Here is a 19297-nt window from a genome sequence, read left to right as displayed (position 1 = left end):
ACTGTCAAGCTGACTGGTCTGACCAGCATGTTGAGATTTTTTTTAAATTATTTTTATTCTGGATGAAAAAATGGGGAGCCAAATGATGTCATTTTGATGGACTTAAGAAGTGTGACTTTGCTAAAATAGCTCGACAGATTCTTCCCCACAGCAAGGATGACCTCACTGAGAAGAAAGGAGCATTTGCTCAGCCTGGGTTTCCTCTACCCATGAGCTGACTTGGCCAAGTCTGACTCTTGCTGTAGTTCCACACCCAGCCACAGTGTCACACTGTATTTCCATAACAGAGTACAATGAAGACGGTTATATTTTTATCGAATCATTACAATCATTTTTCAGTTTTCTTTAAGGTTACTCCTGAGTCATTTTGGTTTGAATTCAGGATATTCCTACACTGCATCTCCATTTAAATGTTTAACCATTGAGATTTCCAACTCAAAGCCAAAATTGAACAAGCTTATCTTCCACTGGAAACCTGCTTGTCCTGGAGTCTTCTCCATCTCAATTAACAACAATTCCGTTTGTCTAGGTACCTGGCCCAAAAAACTTAGTGTCATCCTGATTTCTGTCTTTTTGTTGCCCTCTATACCTAACACATCTAATCCACTGGTAGATGCTGTTAACTCTACTTTCAAGATATGTCCAGAATCTGACCACTTCTCTTTGCCTCTGTTGGCACCACCCTGGCCAGGCCACCATCATCAGTCCCTAGATGATGGCACCTGTCTCTGAATAAGAGAGTCTCTCTGCTGCTGCCCTTAACATTATGGGCTGTCTCAACAGCTTAACTGTCTCTAATACAGGCCACACTGAACATGGTTCAGATTTTCTCAAAGTTTCTGTGGGTATTACCAGCATTAATGACTATATATCACTCTCATGCCATAGGTACCGTGAGAAGATGAAGTTCTTTGATTTGACTTTATACTTTCTGACCCCAGACAGATATATTCCTGTGTATTGTTAAAGTTCTTCTGATTCTTGTTGCCATGGGCTGTCCTACTGATGGGGACAGCATAGCTGTGGACAATGGGTACATGGTTAAGGATGGAGCAAACCCCGTGCTCCACACTCTAAGCTGTGAGCCACTGTGGACACTGCATCTGCTCATCCAAAGGAGAGGGTTCCTTTCTCTTTGCACAAAGATGCTAGATGCCCATCATGTCCTGCACTTACATGTCTGTCTACACTTATGTGTGTGGGTGGGGTGTGTCTAATTGGACTGCTCAGAACAGGGGGGCTTTTAAAAGTCTGTTTGAAGAAACTGAAGAGTTCAGTAGCAGGCCTGGCTCTCACTGTGCATGAAGAAGTCTACTTGTCTCAATACCCTTCCAATTCCCACCCCATACAAACTGCATTTGCTACTTAAGATTTCTTATTGGCTAGAAAGCCAAGCAAACTAACTCTTTGAATTCTGGATATGATAAAAGTAAACAGACACTAACAAAGAGGCCTAAGGAGTGATGTAACTGTTGGGTGCCCATGCCTGTCATCCCAGCGGCTCGGGAGACTGAGGCAGGAGGATTGCAAATTCGAAGTCAGTTTCATCAAATTAGCAAGGACCTAAACAACTCACTAAGACCCTGTATCAATATAAAAATTTAAAAATATGGTCTGGGATGTGGCTCAGTGGTTAACCATCTATGTTTTCAATCTTGCTCTTCAAGAATCTCTTTTGCTTGGGATCTTGATTCTGGATAAGAAACTACTAGAGAAATGGAAGTTTATGGGCTTGAAATTATACCCCAATATATTAATTTCTCAAGATCATTACCCAACCTTTTAAAAAGCATATTCATATCAGAGCAACCTTTTCTATAAAGACTACTTGAACCCTACACTAAAATGTGATTGAAGTCATTCTAATCCTATTTCCTAGTATCCCCCCTTAGCACCCGCTCTGTGTCGGTGTCTGCAGTTTAGGTCTAACATTGCCTAGCTAGAGATTCACTCCTATTGCCTCATGAATTATCCCACTGTTCTGCGAAGCAAGGGGAAAATATCCACTCTGATTTCTTGATGTAGAAAACTGGAGACATATCAATAAATAACACATGAAATGTTTTTAGCTTTTAATGAAATAGGAAAATATAAAAATAATCTTAAAATATGACATATAGAAACTAAAAACCTGACCATTCAATGAGTCAGTACAGTTCTCAGAACAGGGATTTATTTCTCAGGATTGATTAGGTTAAAAAGAGAGCAGGACAGCTCATAGCACATCACAAATACTTAACGTTATTTTTTTTTAAAGATAATTATATCTGGATAACCCAACTTGAGGACTTCAAGAATTTAAATAAGAGGCCCCATGCTGATAATATTTTTAAACAAACTATTCAACTACTGAAGGTTCATCCTGTGCTCCTCATTTTTTAAGAGACTGAACCGAAATGGTGGTATGTACTCTAGGTGTTGTTTTACTAAAAATACATAGCCAAAAGCATGTATGGGGTCACTGAGACAAAGGGGGCATGGCTTGGTCATGTTATGGGGCAGAGGTGCTAGTCCGAGGTGACTGAAGGTTGCTGGCAATACCCCTTATTTGGGGCTAGTCTCCCAGAACCATCTAGTGAAGTGGAGATACAGTTGGATTAATTTTTAGCCCAGTTTATGATTCTCCACCAGTAGAGCATGTGGTGCTACTTCCCAAAGCACTAAATTCTTACTCCTACAGCACAACACTATCTTGTCTTGTTCTATTTATTTTCCTTAAGTATGTGTGACTTGCAGAGCATTAGCACATCAAAACATATGTTTCCTAAGCCTGTTCTCACATCTCACCTTCACTTAGACTTTCAAGGTCAGAGCTATTTGTGGCTATCCACTTAATTGGACTTAAAATAAAAGGCAGCAGAAAATAGTGGATTTGTAATGGTCCTTCTTCCTAAGCATAAAAAAAAAAGTCTAGCTCATCTGAATGCCATTTAAATAAATCAACCTCTTGATCAGGGCCACAAAATTCCATCCACCAGGCCACCAGTTACTATGCAGCTGATGCAAGCCAGAAGCAATGGAGTGGATATTTCCTGGGCCCTTTGGAAACCACCAGAGCTTTGAACCAATTGTGCATTAAAAGCGTAATCATCTGTTTACCCTCAGAATGTGCACATTAATCAGGTTCGAAGGATTAGTGTTCATACTAGACAATGATGGAGTAGATCATTACTAGTATTGTTATTATTTACAGTATTATAGCTCCACACATTTACAAAGCTTTGTACAAGATGAATGCAAATGTTCCTAGGGCCTGGAATGGGAGGGGTTGTATGTATTTGGAGAGAATAGGTAGGCAAACAGATTGGCCTATGACCCAGATGTATAAAGTTAAGTACCAATGTCAGACGGCAAATTAGGCCAAGTTCACACTGAGAAGTGAAGGACTGTGGCCAATTTCTCTATTGAGAGGGCTTCTGGACAAGAAGTAGGGAAGGGAGATTTGATGGTAAGAAATTCTTAGATGAGACAGAAAAAACAATAAGTGGGCAAAGAAGGGTGATACAGCAACCAGATGACCAACATCCTGGTCCAGTGTGCAAGTAGATTTGCATTTCTGGGCTCTCCATAATCAGGCGGTCCTGGATGCCAAGTGACTCTGGGATCCCCACCCAGTCCTTAGCTTCAAAGGGTTCATTTTTTTCCCCCATGACCAACTTTCCCCCAAAGCTCCCAGGGAGGAGGTAGCTTCAGGGTTGATCTAGATATGTCTCTAGCAAAATATGAAACAGCTTATATTCCTAAAGGTTCCCAGTCTTGGAGCTGCTGCATCAGTAGAGCACCTTTTCTAAAAGCCTACAGAATGGCAGGAAGTATTTGTAAGTCATATATCTGATAAGGGACTGGTAACCAGAATATATAAAGAAATCTAAAACTCAACACTAAAGCAAATAGCCCAATTTAAAAATAGCCAAAGGATTTGAATAGACTTTTCTCCAAATGCTCATAAAAAGATGCTTGACATCATTCATCCATCAGGGAAATGCAAATCAAAATCACACTGAGGTGCCACTTCATACCCATAAGGATGAGAGGAGCCAAAAAAGATAATATGAAATGTTAGCAAAAATATAGAGAAATTGGAACTCTCATATACCATTGGGGGAATGCAAAATGGCGCTGGGATTTTGAGAAAACAGTTTGGCAGTTCCTTAAAATGTTAAACTCGGAGTTAGCATATGGCCCAGCATTTCTATTCCTGAGTATATAACAAAGAATATTGAAAATATATATCCACACAAGAATTTTTTAAAAAATGCCCATTGCAACATTATTTACAATGATACAAAAGGATAAACAATCCAAATGGCCCTACACTGATGAATGGATTAAAAAATGTTTATATCCATGTAATGGGATACTATTTAACTATAAAAAGGTATAACATGAGTGAACCTTAAAAGTTTTATGCTAAATAAAAGAAGCCAAACACAAAAAGTCAAATATTATGAGGTTTTATTTAGATGACATGCACAGAATAGACAAATCTTTAGTGACAAAGTAGATTAGTGGCTACTGGGGAACGGGGAGAGGGAGGACGGGGGAGGGACTCCTAGTGGGTATCAGGTTTCTTTGGAGGATGATTAAAATGTTCTAAAATTAGTGGTGATGGTTATATAATTTTGAATATACTAAAAAAGCACTGCACTGTATACCTGAGGTGAATGCTGTAGTAAATGAATTAAATCTCAAAAGAGCTCTTATAGAAAAACTAATAGAGAAACACTATATAATGCTAGAAGACAAGGAAAACTATTTAGGACCACAGCTGGAACAATCTGGCTTTTGGAATTGAAGGCCCTTATCTTCCCTCACACCCAACTTAAAACCTGAGAGCATTGGAGTATTTCTAATCCCTTCTGTTTTTTTCTTTTTAAATAGGAATTTATTATTTGCATTTGACTTTAATACATAAGCCACAACATTTTATGACTGATCTCTCCAGACATTTATCATTTCATCACTACCATGATCAATTTCTTGAAGCATTAAATGCTCTTTGCTCTTCTACCCATGACAGTGAGCCCAGCACCCTCTACTGCAGGGGCCCAGTTAGTTACCAAATAAAGGGGAGGTTCAATCTGAGACAGAAAACACAGATGCTAGCAAACCAACACAAAGTATAGCGATGATGAGATGAACATGTGAATAACTAAGATTAAATACTGATGACATATATAAGAAAAAAGTAAATACAATTTTAGGGCACCAATAGGAGGGCTCAAGATAATTTCATGGTTGAGAGAGGTTCAGTTTCACAGATAGGAAAACTGCTACTCTCTTAATCCTGTGCAAGAGTAAAGGGAGAACAAGTTGAGGTCCAAACATTGAGGGTTTGACTAGCAGGGGTTAGTTGAGAGAACTGCATATTCATATGGCTTCAAAGGAGGGGCAGAGATGGGGGGGGCTATGAAATAAAGCAAGGGCCTGAAATGTTGGGAGGAAAACACTGTGGGGAAAGAGACAAGACTGAAAGCAGACCAGATCAGAGAGGGAAGGAAATCAGAGCAAAAGAGGCTGGGAGTAGAACATCTTAGGTAGAACATCTTGGATGGTGATGGTGATGGTGGTGGGGGTATGGAGGGGTGCTGGTAAATATTTTTCCTATTCAATCTTACTCAAAATTCACAGTTTCCCTATGAAGAAAATTCTAGTATTTTCTTAACTTAGGGATAAGCTAATAATATAAGTAATAGGTCAAAAATCACACAACTAGGAAGCTCCATTCTATCAATAACACACAATTCCATGGTGTTAATGCTTAACCAGCACACTTCTCAGAAAACAAAGTAATAGCTTTCTAGAATATATCAATGGTCAGTGCTCTCCACAGGCTAAAAATAATAGAAGTAGCTCAACACATAACTTGACTGTTATCAGGTGCAGAGAGAAATGAACCTGAGTTCAAATGAGCCTACTTGAGTATTGGCGCAACAGATAATAGGTTGTGAGTGGGAAGAAAAGGAGCCCAAGATGAGCCTGCAGTTCTACCTGCAGTGGGCTTGCCCAATTCCATGTCCATCAAGCAGTAAAAGATAAAGCTACTTGCAGAACACCACTAGCTCACTTGGCCTTTTCCAAGAAGGTGCTACGGATTGGTAAAGAAGCTTTATTACCTTTCCAAAGGAACTTATTTTCTTTAATTAGAATTCTTAGTTGAAAAGCACTCCTCCTATCAAGGTAAATTCAGGGCTTGGCTAGATAATGAATTGTCAATCCATCATTACATACAAGTATACAGTTGGCCCTTTGTGCCCATGGATTCAACCATGTCTGTATTGAACATACATACATTCATACAGTATTTTTCCTTGTTATTATTTTCTAAACAATACAGCCAACCAATGCAGCATATGCTGTGTTAGATACAGGTAATCTAGAGAAAATTTAAAATATATAGGAGGAGATATATAGGTTATATGCAATACTAGACCATTTTATATAGGGGACTTGAGCATCCTTAGATTTTGGTACCCTTGTGGGTTAATGGAACTGATTCTCCATGGATACAGAGGCATGACTATACTTGTTTCTTTCCCATTCATAGAGAAGTACAAAGTTATCAGAAGTACAGAGTTACCAGGTCTGGGGACCTTAGAGATAAACTGGTTTACATGCTTGGTCCATCGATATGCAGCCATTTGGCTGGATAAAAGAAACTCCATTTCTCCAGGCTTAGTCCCTGCCAATGCACAATTCTGAGTGCATCCTTTAAAGCTGTGAACACAGCATTAAATATGGCCTCATGCCCAGACCCTTTCCAAAACCACCAATTTTACCAGTATTAGAACCACGTCTGTATCATTTGGTTTACAAATCCAACACTTCATAAAAAGGAAACCAACCTAATTGAAATGCAGCTTCAGCCTTCTTGTTGAGGTTCTGCTTCTCTGTGATTTCATAACCTTTCTCTTCACCCACGTTTATTTTCCACCTGATGAAAAGCTCACTGGGAACCAAGGATATGTTGAGGCTCAGCAAACTCATGCTGCAATCTATACTCTCCTTACCCTGCAATCAGCCTATTTCAAAGCAAGATGGCAATACAAAGTTTGGTGCATGTCAGCCTCTCAGAACTCCACAGGCATCTATTTTGGCCAGAGAGCCAGAGTTACCCAAACGGACACAAATAGTTTGTGTGCTTGGGGAGGAAGCTGCAATGACATGTAGATCCAGTTCTAAATAACTGAAAGAGTCCCGATTACATGTACTTAAAAGTCCCTTGGGTTTCATGGCTCTGAAACTCTAAACTATAAAAAGAAGTTGAAGATAAGAAACAAGGGTAGCACCAGCCCAAAGGGCACCTTAATTAAATAAGAAAAGGTGGCCCTTCCTCTAGGTAGCCACAGTCCCATACTAAAGCACACTGCATTTCTGCCCCTACTCATCCCTTTGATCAGATGGATACCCTCTAGCACAGCTTGGGGAGGGTAGCCCTGCTGAGAGGAAGTATGAGACAAAAGAAATTTCCTAACATGTACTTTCAAAAACTAGGATTATGACCCATTGGAAGGTCATAAGATTATTTTAGAAGGTTAAAATATATTTAATTAATGGAAAATGTAAGAAAGCTATAAGTGCCTTGCACTTAGATTTTACTTTTACATGTATATCTAATATGTACATATGTAAGTGAGGTCTATGCACATACATCTTTTGGATTGAGATGTAAAATATTTTTCTCTTTTTCAATTGGTGCATTATAATTATTCATAATAATGAGATTCATTATACCATATTCACAAATGCGTATAGCATGATTTACTCAATCTCATTCCTCAGTGCCTTCCCTTTTCCTCCCCTGATTCACTTACTCTACTCATCTCCCTTCTATTATTATTATTTCAATTAGTGCATTATAATTTTATACACTACAATATTTGTTATATATATTAATATATAATGTACATATATTACACTTTATTACATACATGCATATGTGTGTGTACATATTATATATAGTATATATATATATATATATATATATATATATATATATATATGTATATATGATTCATTGAGGTATATTCAAACATGAACATAGCATAATTTGGTAGATATGGTTCCTCAGAACTTCCCATGCCCTTCCTTCTCCCTCCTCCTGGATTCTCCTCCTCTATTCTATTCATCCCCCTTCTACCAATACTGTAACATATATTTCTTAGTGTGGATCATGGTCAAAAATACTTGAAATCCACTGACTAAAAGAGAGCTTGATATAAAAAATGAATCTAATTTGAAGGCTTGCTTTGTTTTTACTCTGAACTGCCCAATGAGAAGCACTATTATAGAAGAAATTAGCATGCATTTTGGAGTCATCCAGATTCAAGTTCAAGTGCAGTTTAAATACCACTAAATCTGGGCCTTGGGGAATCATTGGTTTCCTGATCCTCAGATTCCTGATCTGCAGGTAGAGATAATAAAATCATTTTCAGAGTGTGGACATAATAAGTACCTGGTGTGGCGCTATGCCTGGTTTTCAGATCCCTTTCTGCTCTTGACTTATGGAGACAAGCAGAGTTCAAAAATCACCAGCAGGTTAGGGACATGCATGCAGTGTCAAGGAGGGTTTTCACTGCTAGAAGCCACAAATGCTGAGAAGGTCTAGGGTTCTGCAGTAAATTTTAAATGACATTCCCCCATGCACATTGTTTTCCCATCTGTCTGGAAGAGCTATCTCGCACAGCATGCTTAAGCTAAAATGATAGTTTGATAAAGTCAATTAAAGCATTTTAGTGAAAATATTACCTGCAAACCAATTAAAGAAAAGTTAAGGCTAGTCTCTGGTCTTTTGTTAGAGTAAATACATTAGATTGCTATTTTGGCCCAGTTGGGATATTTCGCAGATTAAGTATTAGAGCTTCTGAGTATAGAAATGACAAACTGAAATCTCAGTATATTAGGTCATCTCAAATGTATTAGATCTTCTTAATCTATTAGGTCATGTAGGTCAAAGCTCCCTTTTCCAGATGAGCATATTGGCATCCTGGGAGATAGAAAATTTCCCAAGGTCGTATAGCAAGGGAGCAGATCCCAGTTCCTGGGAACCTAATCTGCCAACTCCTTTGTTACAGGCCTTCTCTTCAGAATAATTCACCAATTAAAACAAAAACTGTTTTATTTAGGTGGGAAATGTGGGGAAGGATGAGAACTAAAGTTAGTGAGTCTCAGTATAGATTTGTAAGAGATCTTTGTATGAGTCATCAAAGCGAACTTTAAAATTGACACAAAAGACACATAAGAAACAGGCAATCTATAAAAGAAAAACTTAATTTGTCATAAACATATGTTTCAAAGCTCAACCCCCAAATTAATCAGAGAAATGTAAATTGAAACTAATTAAAATGCTACATTTCACCTTTCAAATTGGAAAACATTGAAAATTATAATATTCAATACTACCACATATGTAGCAAAGTGGCAGAAGCTTAAAAGAGCTCATACACTTTAGCTTCTACAAAATCAGAAATTCATGTATAAGGTAATTTATTGTAGCACTTCTATGGCACTAAAATATTATAATACATGACAACACAAAAAAGGCTCTCTGTATTATAATTCTAAACAGCATATAACATTTTAGAATTTTTTAAAGGCTTCATTTTTAAAAATATTTATTTTTTTAGCTTTAGATAGACACAATATCTTTATTTTATTTTTATGTGGTGCTGAAGATCGAACCCAGTGGCTCACGCATGCCAGGCAAGCATGCTACTACTTGAGCCTATTCCCAGCCCCTAGAATTCTTAATGACATATGAAACGTTCATCACAGGCTAAGATTTTTAAAAACTGTGTTAAAATTGTAAATATTCTATATAACTTTAAAATTGTGCATATCCAATACTACTTCAATTTATTGAAAGAAATAGTTATAGATACATGTATATAAACATGTGTATACGTGTGTATATGAGAAGTCTGGAAGAATATATGCAAAAGTTGTCTTTGGATGGTGCACAGTTATTTTTGGATGGTGCAATGTAGAGATTATAAGCTATTTAAGATTTTCTTTTTAAAGTTTTGATGTTTCTATAATCTTGTGCAATGACTACACTGACCTAATAGCTAGATAAAAAATGTTATTTAAAAGGCAAGTCTAAAATTTAAAGGGGCCCCATATAAAAAAAAAATCTTATTAGAATTGCCTTAGAATTGATTTGACTAAGATTTTTGCTATTGGTAGGATTTTTGTTGATGAGGAGTGTTACTATCCTGGTCAGACTGTGTTAATCATTTTGAGCATATAGCAGCAAATTTTCAGGTCAGTGCCATTGCTGTATGTATTACCTTTTGACAAATCAATGGTCTGAAACATTTATTTTTGGCAACATGATGCATTAAACATTCAGAGAAGCCTTTTTCAATATATTACTTCCTGAAATGTTGGATGTTATAGTTTTAATATACTTTTTAAATACCCAATTATGTTAGTGAGGAATTAGGGATCTAAATCCCTAATTCCAGAACACCCTGTAAGCATAAATCCAGAGGCATCTGTTGTATTGCTTGGTCTCCCAGGTATTTGCCATTTCCCAGTGGCCTAGAGAGTAGGCTATTAGAAGCTACCAGCATGGGATCTGATGAGGGGAGGTAGTTCAAAGATATCTTTTCCCTGGAAGCTGGGAATCTTGAGGGCCATACTCTTGATGGGTGGATAAGGAGGAAAAATGTACTTAGCAAAGGTAGGATTTGCCTGTTTTGGTGGGATGTGCCTATTTTGGTTTTGGCAGGGGGGTACTCTTCCTTAAGAATTTCTAGACACAGGCTTATTTGTGTGGGTTTGAGATCTGATTCACCTACCTACCTGGGTAGGAAAAAAGTCAAATATCTATATTGGAATGGTTCCAAGTTAGTAGTAATCCCAGGCCCTTAGCAGAAGAGCAATACCTCTGAAGGAATGCACTTAAAACCTGTCAATAAATTCCCACAAGTAAAGTTGGAACGAACATTTGTTCCAGATTAAATCATTGAGTCTTAAAATAAATCACTAAATATAAGGAAGCAACCCCACACAGTCAAGACTCAGTAAAACAAAAAACTAAACCCATGATTGTATTGATACTGAAATTATCAAACATGAAATAGAAAATAAGTATATTTAATATTTTTAGAGGAATGAAAGTAGGCATTAAGAGCAAAATGAGAGTCAGGAACAATGAAAATCAATTTGGCCAATTTGAAAAAGAGCCACAAAGAATTTGTAGAAATGAAAAATATGATGATGAAAATCAATAGATGAACTTCAGCAGGTTAGACAAAACTGAAGAGAAAATGGGAAATTGGAAGACAGAAAGAAATGACTAGAATGAAGATCAGAGATGGCAAAAGGTTGAACAGTGAAAATGAATGAAAAACATTCAGGATGGTCCCAGGAATACCTAATGGGAATTCAAGAGGTAACACAGTGAGAACAAGAGGGTAGAGACACTAAGCCTCAGAGTCAGGAAGCCCAGTGAGTCACAAGTAGGGGACACAGAAATGAGGCAAACATGCCTGACATGGCTTAAGGAAAATGCTGAACAAGGAAAACAAAGTCTTACCAGGAATCACAATTCACCCTGACAGTATCTTTTCAACAGTAAAAATTGAATTCATACACAGTGAAATGTTTTTTTTCAAAATGGGAAGAGAACATCATTTTTTACCCATCAAAACTACCTTTCAAGAACAAAAGCAAAATACATTTCTAAGCAAATAAAAACTAGGGACATTTACTATTAATAGAATCTTGATTAAGGAATTTATAAAGAATATGCATCAGGAATAGAGGGAAAATTTAGGAAAAAATCTGATATACAAAAAAGGAATGAGGAGGGAAATTGGTAAAACTGTGGGGAAATCTAAAAATATTGACAACATAGTGTCAATGACTAATTTGTGGATTTAAAAAAATTCAAAGCTATACCTCAATAAAACTGCCACAAAACATCAAGGTAAAACATAAATCCTGGACTTTGAATCTTATATAAGAGAAAAAGGGTGGTTGGGTTAAAACACTTTAAGAGTAGCAGGTTGCTTAGCTAACATGTAAAGACACTAATTTTGTCTTGTGTTAAGTTAAATATAAATAGTAAATTTTCTAATGTAAATACTTTAAAAAAGAATATAATGTCTAAATTCTAAACTATTATAGAGAGAAACAGATTTAGGGAAAAAAGCAACAAAAAAGACAAGGAAAACTATAAAAAATAAACAGAAAGAACAAACTGAAAGCATAAAAAGAGAGTGATAGAAAAGAATCCAAATATAACAATAATCACAATCAGCAAACTAAACAATCTAGTTAAAAGAAAATGATTGTGAGACTGACAATCTGACATTTCAAACAAAGTTCAGGTATATTCTGTTCACCAGAGATTTACCTAAAAAGAAGGTTGGAAATTTTTTAAAAAATGAAAAAATAAAACCTGCCGAATTCACACTGTAAAGGTACTTGTGTTCCCAGTAGCCAGAGAGAAGTTTAATTTAACAATCCCAGTCTTTGCTAAATTTGAAATAATTTGTACACACACACACACACACACACACACACACACACACACACACCTCAGTATGGTCAGGGGTTGGAGGTGGGAGGGTAGAAGGGAAAGGTAAGGAGTGGAGAGGAAAAGGGGAGGGAGGAGAGTTGACAGGGAGGATGTGGTGTCTGCTTTTCTCCCTTGCCTGAAGGACTGACCAAGTTTAGGTCCTCTCTTGCCACAGGAAACCTCAGCGGTAAGGGGAACAGCCAAAGGCAATTTGAATTTAATGTCCTGAAAACTCCTAGGCTCTTTTGGGTCTTAAAATGCTTCTCTTACCCTCTGAAACACATGTAGTAACTGATGGGTTAGTAGGGGAAAACAAAATAAGAAAAATACCACCATGCTGCATCTCTATGTAAAAAAACATCATATTCATAGGCATCTAGTCAGTGAAGCATTTTAATGCCTAAATTCTCTTTCTTTTGAGGATAGGAAATTAATTTCCACATTCATCAGCAAGCATATCCTTTTATTTTTCATAAGGACAATCTTGCCTTCCTTGAAGTTTGAACATTAATTTTACTAATTAATTAGGCTTGGGGGGTGAGTTTTACAAGATATTGAACCTTAAGCCAGCTTTGGGCTGCACATGCACATTTATAACATTATTTATGATTTAATGCATTAAATACTTATATAAGGAGTATTTATGTTGTTTTAATTCTGATTTTCTCAAGAATATCAATAACAATTTAAACCACAAAAACTGTTTCCAACTTTTTAAGCATACACACTGAGTAAAGGTACACCTAAATTACCAAGGAGTCTGACTCTCCAACTATCCAGCTTTAGCATCTTTATTTAGATCATTCCCTTTATTAGAACCTGGCCGACTTGCTGTCAGATTACAGTGCCAAGTCTACAAGGTTAAATACCATGGACAGCTGCTTTCTAGGCCAATGACAGCCTTGCACGGTAGCAGATCAACGGGATCCCAGCAGTCAGGCCAGGCACTCAGCAAAATGTGCTTGGCTGTCCTGAAATTCAACTGCTTTACATCCTGCAAGATGCAAGTTTATTCCTAGCTAGCTATAATGGATTTTAAGAAGAGGGTCCTATAGTCATTTATAAACTACCCTGAAAACAAGTCTATTAGTACAGATATTATTAAACCCCAGTCAATGTCCTCCTTATTTCATGTAAAATTCTACAAAATACTTTCAGGACCAAAAAAAGTCATTTGGAGTTTACAATAATACTTAAACTGCATATATTCACCACATGTAAACTAGGGCATGTGAATATTGTAATATGACAGACATTTTATGTCTCTATGGAGTATGACAGCCTGCTTAACTCAGTGATTTGTTGCAGTAAATTCAATCTTTAAGGAATGATTTATAATCTCAAATCTAAAGTAATCGATTCTGATTCATTTTCATTTAAGAACAGAATATAAAAGGAAAGGAACTAATATTTATTGAATAATCCATATCTGCCAAGGACTTTGTTAAACACTTAACAATAATGTCTCTTCATTTAATAGTTTCCCCAAACATATAAAGTAGGTATTATTACTCTCATTTTCCATATTAGGAGATTGAGGCTCAGACAGTTGAAATAACTTCTCCAAGGCCTCTGGGCTTATTATATGGCTAGGCTTAAAATCCTTTTCTCCCTGAGTTAAGCTCCACCATATACACTATACAACAAGTGCTTGGTGCTGAAAGGGAAATAATATAGTGAACACATCTGGTGGTGGTGAGGAAGCATAAATAGGAGAAATAATTATGAATATAACATACTTTCTTTTTTGATTAGATATATCCAGAATTTCCAAACAGTATTGAGCATAGTGGAAACAAACAGTATTGAGCATAGTGGAAAATTATGGATGGTGTACAACTGCTAAGGAATGTCAGTCTAAATTGCTGAGTAAATTATCAGAAAAATGACTCTACAGCAACCTAATTGAATAGTTAAAGATATTGCCAGGACTACTTTAAAGAATGACATAGAATTGATTAAATACAGCCTGTAACCTGTATTTAAAAAGTTATTTCCCAAATGCGTGAAACTGGCTCCCCACTCCCACTTCTACTAAAATCAAAACATAAAATCCTGCAATCCTGTATACACCACTGGATTGCTCTGCAAACTTCTTCCTCACAAATGTTGCTAATATAAGTTAATGAAATTCCACTGTAGTGTAATAAAACAAAAAAAGTACTGAGATCTCAAAAAGACTTTCTACTGTTGATGTGCCCAAGATATTTATAAGACACCAAATCATGTCCTTGCCTCTAAAGTACATACCTTTCTTTGACAGCTGTTCAGTACTATGATTGGAAAAAAACAGACTACTTATGCAAACCAGTTAAATGGGCTTTAGGAGAGGGTTTGAGGGATCTTCTTCTTGGTTACCAAGATAGAGAGAGGAAAGAGGCTCCAGGGATAGCCCTATCTTATGTCCTGAAGGGTATGTACTCAGTTGTCACATCTGAATGCATGTTTGCCAGGTATTTTGCTAAATATTTGAGATGTTAGAAAAAAATGTTAGTACAAAACATGTTTCCTTTGCATGTAATAAACAGAAATAACTTCCATATTATTTCTTTCTATAATTTCTCCCTACATATTCCTGTTTGGTTTTTTTTCCAGCACTTTACTTCCATTTCATAGCTGCTACAAAAATGATGGTTATTAAAAGTGACTATTATATAAATTTAGCTAAAATAATGATATATTTTAAAATTTTTCTTTTTGGAAAAATATCTTACCCCTTATTCAAGTATCTGTTTTGTACATAAAGGAGAATTTTCCCAGATGCTAGTAAGAAAGAATCTGTATAAGTATCTGAGTTTTTCTGTTTAAAATCATGTTCAGAGATGATATTCTTTGTTAGGAAATGAATCAAAGCTTCATTATGACACTACATAAAATTTTATTGACTGTGCTTATTCATTATTTTTTTTTAATTTTACATTTTTGATAATCAATTTCTTAAGCACTTTACCAATCTGCTTTCCAACTAAGCAGTAGGATTATCACTATCGTCATTAAAACTTCCTCAAATTCTGTAAAAATATGTTGAGTCACATTTCTTGTGGTATACAAAAAAGGGTCATTGCAATACAGACACAGGTGGCAGGACTGTCTATTTGCTCTCTGGATGGTGAATGCTGATCAGATCCCCGTCAAGTGATCTGAAATATTATCTATGGAGAAGAAAAATAACGGGTTTGGGGATGGGCTCAATAGGAGAGTGCTTGCCTAGCATGTGCAGACCCTGGGTTCAACCCCAGCACTACAGAATAAAATAAAATTTAAAAAGAATACAACAGTTACTAATATGGCATTATGTAAAAATGTGGATGTGTAACCGATGTGATTCTGCAATCTGTATTTGGGGTAAAAATGGGAGTTCATAACCCACTTGAATCTAATGTATGAAATATGATATGTCAAGAGCTTTGTAATGTTTTGAACAACCAATAAAAAAAAAGGAAAAAAAAAGAAAAAGAAAAAGAAAAAGAAAAAAAAAAACCAGCCACGACCCCTCTAGTGACTATACTTGCTGGGCCCAGGCTGCTGATTTGAAGGTACAACTTAGGAAAGCAAACTTTCTGCCCTAAACATTTTCAAAGAGATGCTTCTTGATAAATATCACCTGTCCATTTAAAAATCAAGAGCCCTACAATTTGTTAGGAATGTATACACTTTTTTATGAAAATTAAATCGCTCACAAAATCATTAAGCCTAGTTTCCTAAAAATAGAAGACAAGTAAACGCTGAGCTGGCTATGGGATGCTTACGTAACCTATATGTTCAAGTGTTTTTGCTGTGAAGCAAGTAGCTTAGGAACTTGGTAGACATTTAGAAGAATGCCAAGTTATTTTTTCTTACGCCACTGGCAGTCTGGATATCACAAAAATGCAGAATGCAATCTGCGATCCACTGCAACCACAAACACCATCACATTAAAAAAGTTGCAGATCTCAAAGACATAATTATGGTCAAGAAAATCATTAAATAAATCCCATTACCAACCTTTGCTTGGGCCTCTGGTGCTGTCACCTTGACGACTTTATTGCGATTTATCATTTGCTTCACCCATGTTTCCACTTGGACGTTGAATTTCATGAAAACCACATAGCCAAAATAAGCTGTCAAGAGGAGCAAGCTTTCCCACCACATGATAAAATTATCCAGAAAAAATATAATCAGCATGATCAAGTCAACGATGTAGAAGGACACATCCCGAAAGAGCGGCCACCATGTCAGGTTTAGGATTTCTCTAGAAAACAGAGCACACATGCCAATAACGAAGAGGATATTGAACACTGCTGAACCTACAATTGTGCCTATGCCAACATTGCTGTGAGCAATGAACACCCCTATGAGAGAAGTGAAAAGTTCTGGGGCTGAACCGCCTGCAGCCATAAAGGTGGCTCCAGCCACATCATCGGAGATGCCCAGCTTCTCGGTGATGACCGTCAAAGAAGGAACAAAGAACTCATCGCAGACAATGGCTAAGGCTATGAACATGTAGATCATTCCTATGACGTGGAGGATGATGGCGCCTTTTCTCCGATCCTCAAGGGAGAAGATGTCTCTCGGGTAGTCTCCTTGGGCATGGTCTGTGCTGTTCTCAGATGTGCCTTCCTGAGAAAGAGGCGGCTGTGGAGTGTAATCCTGAATCTTGTCATTTAAATCTAAGAGAGTTCTTTGAGGGTAACTGTGTGCTACCCTTGGGCCACTGACAACACTGGCTTCCCCTGTGCTCTGTGTGTCTGTCTCAGAAAAGGCACTGATTGAAAATGGGACAGTGCTAATGGCCACCAGGCCCATGAGGAGGCCTACGATTCGAATTAACTTCAGTTTTTTCCTGACATTATAATGTCTCCTGTAGCCAGATGGTGATTGGTTGGAACACCATTTCTCAAGGAGTGTGACAGTGGTGCTTTGGTGCAGATCCATCCTGGGCCTTCTGGTGGATGTGGTGGTCTTCAAAACTTTAAACTCTCCCAGATGTTTGTCATACTTTTTCTTTACTTTTATAGTTAATGGTACTTGTGGGGCACTTCCACAATCAGGGAGTCTTAGGTTTCACAAGAAGTTTTCATCATTTATGCTTAAATTAAAAAAAAAAAAAAGGATAAGTATATTATAAAACCTTGTCTTAAAAAAAAAAAAAAAAAGAACTTTGCAGATCTGATAAAACCCTGTCTGGCAGTATATGATCATGGATAAATTACTAATTCCTCTGTGCCTTAGTTTCCTCATTGTAATTATAGCCTCAATACTCATAATGGTTTTTATTTTTATTTATTTATTTATTTATTTATTTATTTATTTATTTTGTGATGCTTGGGAGGAAAGCCAGGACCTCCTATATGCTAGGCCAGTGCTCTAACACTGAGCTACATCCCCAGCCCCACGGGATTGCTTTAGGAAGAGTTAAAAAATACATAGCACTTAGAATAGAAAGTGTCACATAATAGGCACTTATTTGGGTTTAAGTAAGCATGAACCTAAATAAACATTTTGGTAAATCTGATGTTAGGAGACATAAGTATAAAATGGAGACAGAAGTATAAACATTTTATACATGGAAATTAATTTATTCACCTTAAATCATGTAACAAATAATATCTAATAGTAAAAAGATCAGACTTCTTTCAGAACTATCTAGGTTCTTGTCAACTGACAATTATTCACTGTGTTTTCTTCTAGTCCAATTACATAATTCCCTCTTATAGGTACATTTCCTGATTTAATCTATCATCTGGAGAGGGTTGTGTTTGGGAGAAGGTAATACTCTTTTTGTGCATACATAATGATCACAGGATCTTGTTTTTCACGAAAAGTCTCTTCTATATCAGATACAGAAAAGTAGCCCTTTAAGATTTTAAGCAATGTTTTGGTGACATGAACAAGCTGTTTTCTTAAAACATCTAGATATGGTTTACAGATAAAGCTTTCTTTTTTTTTTTTTTTTAAAGCAACCTTTAGTGGTATTTAAAATAGCTTAATCAAACAAATCCCAAAGCAGTGAAATAACAAGTAGGCTATTTTGAGAGACCAAATGTGTGTTTCATAAACAACATGCAAGTTGCAGCAATACCTCCATCCAAAAAAATCTGCCACAAATAATTCCAACACCGACCCTGTAATAGGTTAGATATCCTACTCAAGAGTGTATTCTCTATTCCACTAAAGAGATGGGTAAAATACCTGGACACAATCACTGATAATACTGAAGGTTCCTTTTTATTTTAAAAAGCAGCACCCCCACCCCTCATTAACGATTTAATTTTAGACGTATTCCCTGAGATCATCTCAGGTGTAAAATAAGATAATTAAACACACGCCACATAAACACTGGGATTAGCTGGAGCTCAGATTTTTAAAGCAGAGCAAAAGTACAAGTCAATCCAGGTTGACTTGCTGCTCCTCCTGAGATAACCCGAACCCGTCAGATTCCAGGCTAGCTGCGGTTGTGGATGCTTAGCACCAACGATTAAGCGACTCACAGCGCTTCAGGGATTGTCACAATACCCGGCCCGGGCTACCGGCAGAGACTGACTCAACTCCAGGGGCGCACTCAGCTCTAGCCTATCTGGGCTTTCCCTGCAAACCCACGGCTCAGCTCGCTGGGATCTATCCACAGGCGAAGTGAGCCCCCAGCCGTGCCCCAACTTTGCCTTGTGTGGTCCCAAACTTTCCCTGGTGGGTTAATAGGAAAATAAAACTAAAGGGCAGACGCTCCACCTGCAAACCTGGAGATGCATTTTGGAGTGGCTCCTGACCGGCATCTCTCCAGATTGTTTG

The 19297-nt window shown here is 37.1% G+C and overlaps 1 protein-coding gene across 3 annotated transcripts in view; it reads right to left on the bottom strand.

Annotated features, from left to right (window-relative positions):
- Slc24a2 (solute carrier family 24 member 2) overlaps positions 1–17443 on the bottom strand; it is a 208778-nt gene extending 191335 nt beyond the window's left edge. For all 3 annotated transcript variants that reach the window (XM_076843407.1, XM_076843408.1, XM_076843409.1), the window contains exon 1: positions 16514–17443. In XM_076843407.1, the coding sequence (XP_076699522.1) occupies positions 16514–17443 (930 nt within the window). The remainder of the gene's footprint in view (positions 1–16513) is intronic.
- Positions 17444–19297: the final 1854 nt, after the last annotated feature.

This window comes from Callospermophilus lateralis, chromosome 2 (assembly GCF_048772815.1).
Source record: "Callospermophilus lateralis isolate mCalLat2 chromosome 2, mCalLat2.hap1, whole genome shotgun sequence".
NCBI lineage: Eukaryota > Metazoa > Chordata > Mammalia > Rodentia > Sciuridae > Callospermophilus > Callospermophilus lateralis.
Note: the sequence above shows the minus strand (reverse complement) of the source record. Positions and strands in the feature narration are given on the sequence as shown.